The sequence below is a fragment of the Hyperolius riggenbachi genome, chromosome 2, assembly GCF_040937935.1.
Source record: "Hyperolius riggenbachi isolate aHypRig1 chromosome 2, aHypRig1.pri, whole genome shotgun sequence".
NCBI lineage: Eukaryota > Metazoa > Chordata > Amphibia > Anura > Hyperoliidae > Hyperolius > Hyperolius riggenbachi.
Genome location: NC_090647.1, coordinates 496,397,071 through 496,412,495, shown reverse-complemented (window position 1 = coordinate 496,412,495; position 15,425 = coordinate 496,397,071). Strand labels below are relative to the sequence as shown.

Below are 15,425 nucleotides of genomic sequence, written 5' to 3'. Positions count from 1 at the left end.
TGAAAAATAAATGTAGGGGTTCCTCGAGACCAAAAAATTGTTTGCAGGGGTTCCTTGAGATCCAAAAGTTATTTACAGGGTTCCTCCAAGGTAAAAGGGTTGAGAAAGACTGCTCTACTGTATGCAACCATAACGGGGCATTAACCTCCTTAGCGGTATGGACGAGCTCAGCTCGTCCATTACCGCTGGAGGGTGCCGCTCAGGCCCTGCTGGGCCGATTTTGTTCAAATAAAAAGGTGCACACGCAGCCGGCACTTTGCCAGCCGCGCGTGCTACCTGATCGCCGCCGCAGCGCAGCGATCTGCCGCGTGCAGCGGCGAAAGAGGGTCCCCCCAGCCGGCCGAGCCCAGCGCAGCCGGAACAAACAGTTCATTGCGGCCTTCCTTGTTACTTCTGATAGCCTCCGGCGATCAGAAGTACGCATCGGGAGCGCCCTCTAGTGGGCTTTCATGCAGCCAACTTTCAGTTGGCTGCATGTAACAGTTTTTTTTTATAAAAAAAAAACCCTCCCGCAGCCGCCCTGGCGATCTTAATAGAACGCAAGGGAAGTTAAGTTGCGTTGCAACTTTTTTGGGGCATTGCATTGAAATTTGCGTTGCGACTTTAACGTTGCATCAAACCGCAAGGTCCTAATGTGAAAGAGGCCTTAGTGCTTTTGAAAATAAATAAATCCCTGAGAATCCCCCATGAAGAGATGAACTAGTCCAAAACCTGTTGCTTCTGTCAGATTTCTACTACCTACTGTAAGTGACAGCAACATAGGAGAAAAATAAATTATGGCGCATTTTACTCTGGAAAAAATGTACTTATTTGTATATGTTTGCACACATTTAAATTTTACAATTTTTCGCCCTAATGCCCCTTTAAGTCAATAGGAAGCGAAATATATCACCGAATACTTGTAGGTGATACAAAATTGGTAGTTAAAGAGAGCCGGAAGCGAGAATAAATCTCGCTTCAGACCTCATAGATAGCAGGGGCACGTGTGCCCCTGCTAAACCGCCGCTATCCCGCGGCTTACCGGGGGTCCCTTCACCCCCAAATCCCCTCCGTAATGCGGGGGAGCGCTTCCTGGTTGGGGCAGGGCTAACCGCCGCAGCCCTGCCCCACGCGCGTCTGTCAGCGCATATCTCCGCCTCTCCCCCGCCCCTCTCAGTCTTCCTTCACTGAGAGGGGCAGGGGAGAGGCGGAGATCTGCCGCTGATAGACGCGACTGGAGGCAGGGCTGCAGCCGTTAGCCCTGCCTCCAGGAGCGACCAAGTGTCGCAGTGGGGGGTTTGGGGGGTCAAGGGACCCCCGTTTAGCGGCGCTATTGCGGCGGTGTAGCAGGGGCACACGTGCCCCTGCTAACTATGAGCTCTGAAGCGAGATTTATTCTCGCTTCAGTCTCTTTAAATCAGAAATAATGCGGCCCTTTTTCTTTGTGAATTTAGATTTTTGTGGGAATTACCGACTTTTTCTGCACTGTTTACACATGCGGTAAAACAACTCGTACAATTTTATGTTTGTGCATGTCAAGATGGTCTTGTTTCAGTCGGGAATTTACAGCAAGTGCATTCCTGCATGCGGAAAATGATTTGTGAATAGAGCCTAATATCAGCCATACAAACCGCCTTGGTGATCTACTTCTACTGGAGAAAAGATAAAGATTTCTCATAGGAAATGGGTTATCAGCTATTGATCAGAATGAAGTTCAATGGGTTATATTTACTTTATAAAGCGTCTGATTAATGCCCTCTAAAAAGTCTGTAAAAATCAGGTCAGTTGACACCGTTAACCATATCCTATGTTCTCTTTATTGCCACCTGATGGAATTCTAGGTACAAAGAACAAGCACTCTTCCGCTACCACCGTCACCCAGTTTAGCACGCAGCTCTGTACGCGGTAGACCGCAGCAGGATCGCTCTAGCCACGCCTGTCGGCCCTCCCGCGTCTTGGAACGCAGCCGCGCGCTTGCTCGACCAATCAGCCGCGAGACGAGGTGACAGGCGTGACGGTGGCGTGCGCGCGCTCGCGTAGTCAGCGAGCCCTGGTGCTTGCGCACGCCTGTACGGCAGTGTGTTGGGGATTGCCTGGACGAGCGAAAGAAGGAGGACCGGGAGCCATGGCGACAAACATAGAGCAGATCTTCCGCTCCTTCGTGGTGAACAAATTTAAGGAGATCCAGGAGGAAGGGAAGCTCAGCAGGTGAGCGCGGGGGAGCGGGAGGAAGGGCCGCTATCCCGGGGGCTCTGGCTGCGGCCTACTCGGGCTGGAGGGGGCCTTGTGGCCTGGCAGAGATGTGCAGGCCTGGTCTGGGTACAGCTGAGGAAGCCAGGCCGGAACCAACCTCATCCACCACTGATGGGGCCTGCGTGCTCACTGGTGCTCTGCACGAGCCTGCGTGCTCTGCGAGCTAGGAGAGAGAGAGTGCAGGGAATAGCCAATCCTGCAATGCCATCGTTTGCTTTATTAGTGTTCAATACTGTGCAAAAGGGTCAGAAACTAATAAGATTTTATTTTTATATGACTTCTGTCTGTTGTTCCGTTAGATTCAGCCTCTTATTTCTTGTATCTTGGACTGCCTGGAAGCTTTAGGCCCTGTTCAGACTGTCAGCGTTTGTAGAACGCGTAAAAATTCAAACGCAAGTTGAAAAACGCATGTGTTTTTATTGCGGTCGAATGCGGTTTCTATTGCGTTTTGCACACACGTGACCCGGGGTAAAAAAAGATTATGGGAACCGCAGAGGGAAACGTATGCTAAAACGCAATAGTACGTGTTTTTGATACGTGACCATAGACTTTCATTGCGTCCGTTTCTGTGCGTGATGCACAGAACTGCGTGCAGCAATGCGGATGAGAAACGTATGCGTCTCATACGCATACATGTAAACGAGGCCATAGGAAAGCATTGATAGGCGTTTCTATGCTTATATTGTACCTGTACGCGTTCCCTCAAAACGGCTAGGAACGCTCATAGTCTGAACAGGGCTCAAAACGTTTATGATCAGAAAAATAAAACTGATTGTCCTGGTCAAATAAAATTCGGGATTGCAAGATAATCTACAGATTCTCACTTTTCTCTACAAAAAAAGTTTTATTGACATCTGACACTCATAGGGCTGGTTTACACCTGAGGTGATTGTCAGAGATTGGCAAAGTACTTGTGTAGTGTTACACTAAGTGTTGCAGTTTGGTTGAAAGCGTAAGGGCTCGTTCAGAGAATGCGAGATGCCGTGCACATTTTGGCAGCGCACATACTGTGCGACATGCAAGAACAGTAGAAGGGCATAGTCAGACCTTCTACCGTTCCCATCATATGCGCTGCTGCAGCAGTGCGATGCGCTATCACACTGCTGCATGCATTTTCGGGGATCGCAGCATGCCATTGACTGTAGTGAATGGGATCTGCATCGCATAGTAGCGCAGATTACGAGCGATCGTATGTGTTGCGTTCTGATCGCACAGCCATCTGCTCTAAATTATGTGAATGAGGTTTTTTTTTAAAGTGATACATCTTGAATGAATAAGCAAAACTGCTCATTCCTTCAAAAATTTCTCTGAAAATGGCATTACGAAATCGCAGTCGATGGGCAATTGGGGTGTTAACTAAGCCTAATGCTGGGCATATACCAGGGCTGTGGAGTCGGAGCAATTTTGGGTGCCTGGAGTCGGGAAAAAATGCTCCGACTCCTAATGAATTTATAACTGTAATTAAAATAGAAAATATGATAAAATGTTCTATTTCTCATATAATAGTCATTAAAAATAATGTATATATAAAGTAATAGCTGTGCTCAGTCCACAAAAATGAAATAAACCAATCAAAATTAGTTACTTGTGCTGCTTCAATAAAGCAGTCCCCGTATTTTTAAAGTCAGATATACATATATATTACAGTATATATGATGTGTACACAGGAATCTCTTATATATACTAAATAACATCTATGCTGTAAGAATAAAGCCTGATGTGTAGCCGTGTCACTAATAGAGATGGTCAATGAGATGGAAATAATTCTGCATTGATGCTGGTTTATGCAAATGTATACACTCTCTTTGCTCATGAAATCAAATAATTTGATATGTTGTTAAAATTTGGTTTGGTGACTACGAATTAAAGGGTACCTGAGACGGATGAAAAGAAGAGTGTTATACATATCTGGGGCTTCTTCCAACCCCCTTCAGGCTAATCAGTCCCTCGCTGTCCTCCTTCACCACCTGGAACTTCTGCTATGAGTCCCGGTAATTCAGCCAGTCAGAGCAGTCTGGCTACGTGCCGCTTCCACGTCCAGGAGCATTCTGGAGGCGGAGGAGTGTGTGCATGCGCACTACACCAGACTGGCTCAAGTACCTGGACTCAGCAGAATATCCAGGTGGCGAAGGAGGACAGCGAGGGGCTGATTAGCCGTAAGGGGGGCTGGAGGAAGCCCCAGGTATGTATAAAACTTTAATTTCATCTGTCTCAGGTTTCTTTGGTACACAGTAGTACTATACTCTACATATGCACTCCCCACAGAGCTGCAGAGAATCCACTGAGAATGTTGTGCACATTGAACAGAGAGGTGTTGTCTGTCACCCATAAACCTTGTTCAGATTGTGCATGAAGAATGTGTAATAGAGGAAGAATCTCCTCATTCCCCTGCAGAGTACCTGCACATTCCTCTTACATGTACCCACAGTTACATTGCCTAGGGCCTGATAGATGTTCTTTCTTCCGGTCTGTACCTTTTTACAAGTACTCTTACCAAGGACTAGTTTTAGTCTAAAGGGAATAAATATAGTAGTCTACATATCCTTCTCACTTCAGTTGTCTTGTAAAATTCCTAAGCGTTGGCAGTTAAGAGACGAATTTCACATTACATACTGTTAATCAACAAAATTGTAATATGCAAATTAGAGGAGTCGGAGTCGGTGGAATCCTAAACTGAGGAGTCGGAGTCGGTGGATTTTTGGACCGACTCCACAGCCCTGTCATATACGGAGCGTTTGTCCCTTATCAATCGAGACGCTGATGGCTCGATTGATAATATCCGACAGGTTCGATGACTCGCCGGATTGATTCCCCGCTCGATCCCCGCGGGCGGACAATAGCAGGGAATCGGGCGGAAGATAAGAAGCGCCCGCGGGGACAAGCGGGAATCGATCCGGCGGCTAACCGAGCCGCCGGGTCAACTCGTGTATGCCCAGCATTACACCCGAATCACGCAAGCTTTGGGGTGCAGCTGTGGCTTGTTTGGCCATTGTCAAATGCTTTTCTGCAGGTGGCATTTCTGTCATTGGGCTGGTACTGTTAGAAACAACTGCTTTCATTCATATGAATGAAATTGGTAGTTAATCCTTTAAAGCATTGCCTTTGTCACCTGTCAGAAACTAAGCTATTACCACTTCCCAAGCGTCTGTTCGAACCGGCACTTAGCTTTTGCCCCACTAACTTTAAATAAAGTGCTGAATATAATTTTGTCTTCTTTAGGGCTTGTTTCCACTAGGGGCCATTCGCTACCTCTCCTAATGTGCAAATTCAGATAGGAAAAAGTAGCCCATAGAAATCAATAGGTTGCCATCCGAATTGCATGCAGGGGAAAAAAACAGATGGCATACAGCAAAAACCTTGCCACGTATGTGAATCCCTATAATGTTGCATATTCTCTCATCACAGCAAGTGAGACACACAGTAGAAACAAGCCATAAAACAAGCAAACTTATGTCAGTTTTGATACTTACCTAAGATGGGGGAATGCGCTGGATATTATAAAGCCTTCTCATATCTCCATACCGGCAGTCACTTCTGCACTGTGCCTGCTTTAACTTCCTTAATGTGCCTGCACTTCAATGGTCTTTGGTAAGGCTTAGAAAGTACCTGTATACCTGAATGCTTCAGAGGATGAACCCCAAAGTCTTCCTTTAGTCTACTGTAGGGCTATTCGACCTAGAAGGTGAAAGAAGTTAAAAACGGAAAGTATTTACAATCATTTAGCTTTCAAGAGACTATATAAGAACAATAACACCCCCCCCCCCCCGCCCCTTTAGTTCCATCGCTGGCTCCCCCGTAAACCAGAACCGACAAGGATGTCAGCTGTGGCACAGGCGCGGTAGCACCTGAAATATTTACACTTTTTTGAGGCCCCCTTTTCAATTGCCTTGCAAGTGTGCATTGTGTTGCCCTGTTTTACCTCAGGGTAACACGACAACACTTAGGGTAACACAGCAACAATGCAAGACCATGGGGCCTAGCACATTTGCGACGAAAGTGCCCAATCGGCCGGCTTCTTGCCGAAAAAGCCAAGAGCGCAAGGGAAACCTGGTCCATCGAGGAAAACGTCATGCAGCAAGGGTCGTGCAGGGGAAGGGCGGCACTGCATATGACTGGCCTGAAGTTTGTGTGACACCCCCCTACACCCTGCTGTAACGTTGAGCGACACTTTTTGTCCTGCTGCTTTACAGCGGAATCCTCACAAAGGGGACCTTGGAGACGCGTGGCTCAAACCATGCAGGACAGCCGCTTTGTGAAATTGCAGTAGTGTGCATGCGCCGGGTTGCATTGGCGACATGTCTTGTGCTGGGCCACTACGGTGCTTAGTTTTGAAGTGCTGCGCAATGGAACAGAGCACCATGGTGACACAGCACAAGACGCGTTGCACAAGTATAAGCAGTGCGTTGCGTCAAACAATAGAATTGCATTGCTAACTTGATGCAATTAACATATTTTTTTGGGACGATAAAATGCACCTAGGTTTGGAGGACATTAACCAAGGAAAAATAAATTATACTAAACCTTGGTGCTTCCATGGTGCAAGGGTTTCTTGTGGAGCTTCCCCCCCCCCCCCCCAATCCCCTCCCAAGTATTATGTCCCCTTGTACCTCTAGTGTCCCACCCTCTGCCTCATTATGTTCCTTGTACCTTTTGTGCCCACTTTGTGCATTATGTCCCTCTTGTACTTTGCGTCCCCCCTTGTGCCTCATTATGTCCCCCTTCTATGGGTTCCGACCACCTTGTGCCACTTTGTCATCCTCCGCTCCTGTTCTCCCCCAAGCCCTGTTACTTAGCAGAGTATAATGCGCAGCAGCGTGTCTCATCTTATGGGCGCCTGCTGCAATGAGCGATATCTACTCTTCCTCACGGCTTCTCCTGATAATCATTACACGCGACAGGCACCAGGTGAAGCCATAAAGGAAGAGAAGGCCATTGCTGATCCGTGCAGGTGAGACTCTGCTGCTTCGGTTGCACAGTGTACTCTGCAACCAGAAAGGGACTGGGGCAGCATAGAACAGGGAGTCCCTATCAGTGGATTTTTGTAAGTGAGGAACTTGCCGTATTTGGACCATAAAACGCACTGGCTCCCCCCCCCCCCCCCCCCGCTTTGGAGAACAAGTGCATCTTATGGTGCAAAAAATGCAGTATATTGTAATGGTCTCGTCACATCTGCACGTTAGAAGTGTGGTGTGCAGGATCCGTTGCCATAACGTGATGCATGCACTGCCTTTATTGTATGTGTCACACTGCAGACGTTACGCGCGTTGCAGCTTTTCTCCTCCCGTTATGAACCTGTTTTTCCCAAGGAATGCAGTTCAACTCTGCATTGTAAAAGTAGCCTAAGGCCAGTAACCCACTAGGAGCGGTTTTCTGAGCACTTTGCGATTTGAAAACTCTTGCTAATGTAATGCTACGGTGTGATCCCACTTGAGCGATGTGATGTTTTAAGAATTCTCCATAGCATTGCATTAGCAAGAGCTTTTTCAAATCACTAGCGATTAGAAATTGCTCCTAGTGAGTTTCTAGCCTTCATCTTAACCTCCTGGGTGGTAATCCCAACCTAGAGTCTGGGTGGAAAACCACAGCTAAGAGTGGCAATCCCGAGCTAGGGTCGAAGCGGAAAACCGCAGCTAAGAGCGGTAATGCCGACCTCTGCTTGGGGTAGCCGCCGGGAGGTGTGTGCAGAGTACATCGCGCAGCGGGCAGTTTTACATCCCGGAGATCCCAACATCGGCCGCCATTCTTCTTCCTCTCCTCCGGGGCTCTGCTTCCTGCTGGTTAGATCCCCGGCTGTCGTCATGACAGCCGGCAATTTTATTTTAGAGTTGCAGCGCCACCCGGAGGATGGAGGCATAACTGCAGCACTGGAGCCAGGGAGGTGAGTGATTGCAGAACTGCTGCAGATCTCCCTGGCAGAATGATTTTTTTTTCCAGGTTTTAGTGTCTGAAGGGTGCAAAAAAATTGCACCACTTTGAGACCCTAAAATCCGGAAAGAATCATACCGCCAAGGGACGCAATGCAGTGGAACGAAAAAGCCGCACTGCACGTTATGCAGCCTTTAGCAGACATACAGTGAAGCATACCGTTAATGAAAAGTATGCTTCGCTGCCTCTGTTATTGTATGCAGTATACAGTATCACACTGCATGGAGTGCGTTGGATCCTAGTGCACTGCATGTACTGTGAAGATTCCATAGACTTACTATTGCAGTGCGACTTTCTGCATTAAGAATCACCCATATAGTCACATTGCAACGTCTCGCTGTGAACCTAGCCTCAAAGGAAATGTATTTTATTTCTTTGACTTTGTTAGGGCTTGTATACTTGGGGTGTTGCTGGTAGTTCATTTTTACTTGTTTAGTCTGTAATAACTCAAGAATATGGTTTGTAGAGTATTCTTCACAACAAACCGTACAGCAGCATAGTCTCATTCTGAAAAGTAGACTCTTAACTTTGACATTTTTGAAATACTAATTGAATTGGAAGAAAAAACGGCAATGATCTACATATGACTTGTGTAAAACTCAGGCAGGGGTGACACTTGAGCAAAGCCGCATGCAGAATCCTATATAATGATAGTCTATGGTGCCTGTGCCTTCTCTGGAGTCATATGCGATTCTGCATTGCGTCAAAAAAGAAAAAAAAAATAGAACCTGCATTACTTTCCTCACCATGCATACGGTATTACATTGAAATCAGTGGCTACTGTAAGAAAAGCCTCGAGCTAAAATGTTTTGCAAATCTCACTATTGTGGAGCAAAACGCTTGCGGGGAATTATCTGCGATTCCTGCAGATGCAAGTGTGATCCCTCCCTAACACACAATTACTTTTTTGGTTTGCGTTTTTTTTCTTTTGGAGAATGGAATGGCGTACCTCAAATTGTTTTTTTTTTTTTTAACTTATTGCAGTGTTATTTTTTTAGTTTTTGTTTCTGTAACAGCTTGTTTGGGGAATTCATGTCTTGAGATGACTGAAAACTTCTTTGTGATTGGTTGCTGTAAAGGTGGCCACTAACGATATTATCTTCTAGACAATCGATCGCCGCTGTAAGTGATCAGTCATTCGCAGTAATGAACGAAAACGTGCTATCAGATTAGCAGGATCGATCATTCCCAATCAATTATAGCGGCAATGGGAAATGATCAATCATCCAGCGGATTGGATCTTGGTGGCTACTACTGGACTGCTATTAGTATTAACACGTCCTGTTGGTTCCACTTAATGGACTAACAGACGTTTTAAAATGTCCGACACTTGTGCACGTACACACGCATGTGCACTTTAAAGGGAGGGTTCACAGAGAAATAAAAATACTAATCCACTTACCTGGGGCCGCTCCGGAGGCTCCCGGTCTTCTCCGGTGGCTCACCTGGCCAGGCCGGGTTCCTGGTCGGGCTTCTCCTTGCGCTCCAATGTGCGTCTCATGCGGTCACGCTGACGTCATCGGACGTCCTCCAGGCTGTACTGCGCAGGCGCAGTAGGCCTGCGCAGTATAAGTCCGTAGGACGTCAGCGTGACCGCATCAGACGCACGTTGGAGCGCAAGGAGAAGCCCGACCAGGAAGCCGGCCTGGCCAGGTCGGGTGAGCCACCGGAGAAGACCGGGAGCCTCCGGAGCGGTATCGAGGGCACGTCCTGCCTGCCACGGGCTGGAAGAAGCCCCAGGTAAGTGGATTAGTATTTTTATTTTTTTAAACAACTCCGTGGATCTTTCCTTTAAGGCAGGGAACACAATTGAAGGGTTGCTTCACCCCCCCCCCCAACGATTCCTGAGTCTCAATCGGCTTTTGCGCTCACGTTCAACACGTATATTTTTACGGGACCAATTCCGCATTTGCAGCGAAACGTACAGTAAGCGACCATGCGTGTCGTGCTGGGAAAAGCAGAAAGCTGTGTAATTTGAAAAGTGCAGAAAAAAGTGAACGCAAAACATGAACCGTCACAAAGCCTTTACCATGCAGGGCTATTGACTTCAATAGCCTGTAGAATCGTGCGTGTTTTGCCATCCATGGGATGCGTGTGTACAGTAGAATCGTAGCGTCTAGTGTGTTCCCTGCCTAAAGGGAACCTTAACCACATATTGGCAATGTCTGCATTTGTCTTTGTATTGCTGGATGCAGGGAGCGCAGCCACACAGCTGCCAGGGATCCTTTTTATGATCGTCACCACGCTTCCCTCAATGCGTGAGCGGCTCTGTTCTATTGCCAGGGTATGGAGTCTGGCCAATTTTGGGTACCTGGAGTCAGAGGTTTCAATAAATTGAGTAGTTGGAGTCGGATGATTTTTGTACCAACTCCACAGCCTTGGTAAGATTTAAAGTGAACCTGTAACAAAAAAACCCTCTAGGGGGATACTTACCTTAGGAGGGGGAGGCCTCAGGGTGTCAATGAGGCTTCCCTGACCTCTGAAGCTTGGAGGAATCCAGCGCTGGCTCAGACGAAACCTCCCCCGACAAGCGGTGCTATATTTACCTACCACCATCCTGTGCAGGCACAGTAGCGGCTCTTCGTTCAGGATAGGCAGAAATGTCCGAGCCTGATCGTATACGCTCTACTGCACAGGCACAAAGGACTCACGCCTGCCCAGTAGAGCGGATACGGTTGGGTTCGGCTATTTCCGCCTTACCCGAACGAAGAGCCGCTACTGTGCCTGTGCAGGATCGCGGTAGGTAAATATTTACCTTGCTGCACTTCAGGGGGTCCCGACATTTGAACGGAGGGATGGAGAAGGAGGGGGAAGCCTTGTTAGCATCCAGAAGCTCCCCCCTCCCGAGGTAAGTACCCCAAGAGGGTTTTTTTTTTTTTCACATTACAGATTCTCTTTCAACTAAGCAGTCGAGCAGTCGGCGCAGTTTTGGGTTCCTAGAGTCGGTGGTTTCATAAACGGAGGCGTCGGATGATTTTTGTACTGACTCCACAGCCCTGACTACTGCACAGGCACGGCTGTACTTGCACAGGCAACGGGAGGGTGGCCACATATTTAAAGCGGAACTAAAGTAAGTATTTTTGATACAATTTCATAATATGGGTATGTACCTTTAAGGCTCACGTACCTCTGCGCATTCTATGTAGCTATTTCCTTGCTCTCCAGGTCCCAAATTTCTGCCGGTAAAATTATCGACTTATAACTCTTTGCTAAATCGGGCAGAAGAGCCTGTGCTCTTCGCCCTGCATGACCTGTTTTCCTTCCCTCAGGCCAGGTCTCCGCCCCACCACGGCCACTCCATGCTCGTTCCTCTGCACTGTTTCACAAGAACGAGCAGTAAATGGGTGAATGGGGGTTTATGAATTATAATCTATTTTTAACTTGCCCAATGCACTTTTTACTCACAATCTCTGCTGCTCAGAGCGCACGAGAGGACAAGTTGAGCACGTGCAGTGCTGGAGTCCTCTCGTGCACGATATCAGCCACAAGTGAACGCGTACTAATGATGCGCGATGACCCGGAAGTGACCAGGCACTGTGGCCGTCTTGCCTGAATCCCGGAGAAGAAGAAAAAATTTAAAATGCAGGGAGCGGCGCTAATTAATTGGACATGTTCAGCTTAAAAAATAGAAGCTGCTGGTATGTTTATTTTTATTAATGAAATCAGTATTTCAGTTCCGCTTTAAGAAGGGTCCCATGCAGTGGCTCTGGCCTGCACAATGTTGTGTGAAGCTTCTGAGGGATCAAGAAGCTTCCCCCTTAGATATACATTTGTATAGCGCTTTTTTCCAGTCAGACTCAAAGTGCTTGAGACCTGCAGCCACTAAGGGCACAAAAAGGGCACTCTAGAGCATTCTGGAGTCTTGTCCAAGGACTCCTTGCTGACTAGTTACCTTTTCTCTTATGTCAAAGTGGTGTCTTTAACCAGTGCATTATCCATCTGCCTAAGATACACCCTGCAATAAAACTAAGCTGTTTTGAGGTCTACTTTATGTTAAGAATAAAGCTGCAATCCCTTTCTCAATATATCACCACAGGGCTCAGCCATTGGCCTGAGCATCAGGCAGCCTTATCTTTGCTGCAGTGTGCTGGTCATGGAATTTATAGCTGTCATCACTGTGGGAGGTGGCAGGTGTACTTGAGAGAGTGTGGTAGGGCTTTGGCTGGTGGAATTCATCTGACTGCCTTGTGGAGTCGTGAAGGAAATCTCTTCCTCACTAAGAGAAAATTGGTCTCTAATTCCTGTTGAGTTTTATTTAGCGTTTCTCTCATGTAGAACAGCTGCAGTTATGTTGACTTGAAGTAGATAGAGGTGTATTTTTTTCAGTCTATTCAGCTGAATATAACACCATATAAGCAGTGGATTAAGGCTTCAGAGGATTTTAAAAACCCTTGAAAGTACATGCTGCATTTTGCACGCGTTTATCCAGTCTTTTGAAAGATTTTTTTTTGTATCCTGTTGTTGATGATTTCATGCACAGCGTTCCTTGCATGGGGCATGCCCTGTTTACCTAGATGGAATGACACTTGATGCCTTAAACCGCCAGTAATGTGTACTGGCACACTGCCACAAATGAGGACTTTACACCTGACTGTTTTTTTTTTTTTTTTTTTGTCTTGTGCAGGTTTTTGATTATGTATCGTCGTATGTGTACACTTGCCCTTTTCCTGAATGTGGTAGTTTGATTGTAAGTGTTGGTGGTGCATTTATTTTGTATGATTGTTGTCAGGTGATGTCAGGTATTGTGTGGTGTTGGTTATTATTTGTTGCATACGTTCAGGTGTTGGGTCTGTGTTGTTTAGTCATGTCTCGTTGTTTGAATCGGTGGTATGTTTGAGCATTCTTCTGCTCGGGTTTTCATAACAGATTAATATTGTATTGTAATGTTATGTTGATTTTGTTGTTTTTGGACATAGAAGTCCTGCTTTTGTTTGCGCATATATATGCAGAATTGATTGTTTTTTTTTTTGTTTTTCTTGTTTCCTTGATCTTGTTTTTTGTTACAGTTGGTATGATTAATTGATCAAACTATTTTATTTATTTATTTGTATTATAATTGTAAATCATATTTTTCTAATAAAAATCTACACCTGACTGTTTCGCAGACATTTTAATGTTGCGGTAGTAAAAACTTAATGGGTTGTTATTTGACAGCATTCTGTCTTAAAGTGTATTCGAGGTGAACCTCTGGTACAAAAACACATACTTAAAAGAGGGAAGCCTCTGGATACCATAGAGGCTTCCCGCGCCCTCCTCCAGTCACCCGTTGTTGAGTGTGTCCCCTCTAAAGAATTCTGACCCTTCCAAAGAATTCTGACAAGGGCTTGTTTGAATAAACATAATGGCCACCTTACTCTTGAGACGCAGGTACAGCCACGCTTGCACAGTAAGCAAGAGCCGTTCGGCACTGAGCAGGAATGGCCACAGCATGGCCGTGCTTGTGCTGTAAGAAGAACGCAGCCCCAGTTTTCCACAGGGTCCCAGCCAGTGGCGGAGGACAGCGTGGGACATCTCTGGAGGATCCAGTGGCTTTCCATTCCTTAGGTAAGTATTTGATATTTCACCCAAGTTTAGCCTCGGTGTGCTTTTGCCTCTTAGTCCTGGGGCGGAGTTTAGCAGGGGATCATGCATGCCAGTGCTCTCACATCCCCGCTTGAATGACGGAGCTCCGCTTCGTCAGCAGTCTGCCATCGGTGATCTCACTGTTAGACGGCGAAACCGCTGTCTATTTACCATGTACAGCAAATTACAGCAGCACTGTACTGCGTACAGGCAAGGACAGGACGTTCCAGTGATATCCTGGTGATGTCGGACATGCGGACATTCTTTAGTCCAATGCCTCGCCTTAGCCCTTCCGGATCCACCCTCCACCGGCAGGTAGCCGACTACCTGGCCTTAACTGCGGATGTAGACAACAGCGATGAATCCCTGGAGTACTGGGTGCGCAGGCTTGACCTGTGGCCAGAGCTGTCACAATTTGCCATCCAACTTCTGTCTTGCCCTGCCTCAAGTGTCCTTTCAGAAAGTACCTTCAGTGCAGCTGGAGGCATTGTCACTGAGAAGAGAAGTCGCCTAAGTCACAAAAGTGTTCAGTACCTCACCTTTATCAAAATGAATGAGGCATGGATCCCGGAGGGCCACTGCCCGCCCGAAGACCAAGTCAGTCCGCACACACAGCATCTCTGCCTGCACGTCGTGTGACTGCCTGCTCCAAGACTAAGTCGGTCCTCAGTCCCACACAGCACCTCTGCCCGCAGGCCGCTTGACTGCCTTCTCCGCCACCACCAACAGGGTCCAGGACTCCAGGTGGATTCCTGAATTTTTAAGACCGCTGCTATAATAATTTTTCTGCTGCGTGTACATGCCTGCCTAATTTTTCTGGCTGAACTGCGGCTGCAACAACAAAACAAAAGGCATGTACATGTGTCAATTCCCCTTCGTGATCGTTACCTTGCCACAGCATCACAATGAAGCAATGACCGCCAGCTATATTAGGTCGTTGCTTCATTGTGGACAGACCAAATTCGATCAGCTGGACACTGTCACTGTTGTTTTGCCATTGAGCTACCTCAGCCCGGCTACCATATGGGCTTGAAAACCGCCATCGCCTGCATGGCCATGGTGCGCACCAGTCCAGCACGGCCGTCACTACACAAACAGCTGTGTGCGGTGCGTTACACAGTGAGTTTGGTGTGTCAGTGTGGAGCAGTACACTAATTACACTCCCTGATTGATGTATACATATGCAAGATGTTTTAAAGCACTTTAGGCCTCCAATTTAGCATGCAGTGTGATTTCTGCCCTTAAAACGCTGCTGTGCGTCAAATCCAGATTTTTTTTTTTTACCCCGGGACTTTTGGCGTGTATCCCTCCGCCATGCCCCCCTCCAGGTGTTAGCGCCCTTAAAACATCTTTTCCATCACTTTTGTGGCCAGCATAAATGTTTCTAGTTTTCAAAGTTTGCCTCCCCATTGAAGTCTATTGCGGTTCACGAAGTTCGCGCGAACCCGAACTTTTGCGGAAGTCCGCGTTCGAAGTTCGCGAACCTAAAATCGGAGGTTCGAGCCATCTCTAGTGCTAAATTGTAAAAAATAGCTTGGTCACTAGGGGGTTTTAAACCTATGGTCCTGAAGGTGATTAAAGTGTACCTGAAATGATAAAATATTACATACCTGGGGCTTCCTCTAGTCCCCTTCAGGCTGATCACTCCCTCAGTCTTACCAGCACACCTGGATCCTCCATTGAGTGTGTGATTTCACACTTAGTGG

General features: G+C 47.0%; 1 protein-coding gene across 6 annotated transcripts in view; it reads left to right on the top strand.

The window, feature by feature from the left end:
* The first annotated feature begins 2,023 nt into the window (after positions 1-2,023).
* SON (SON DNA and RNA binding protein) overlaps positions 2,024-15,425 on the top strand; it is a 123,755-nt gene continuing 110,353 nt past the window's right edge. For all 6 annotated transcript variants that reach the window (XR_011026511.1, XR_011026513.1, XR_011026512.1 and 3 more), the window contains exon 1: positions 2,024-2,187. Coding sequence is in view for 2 of the 6 variants with exons in the window: in XM_068270435.1 (XP_068126536.1) it covers positions 2,105-2,187 (83 nt within the window). In the remaining 4 variants the exon portion in view is untranslated. The remainder of the gene's footprint in view (positions 2,188-15,425) is intronic.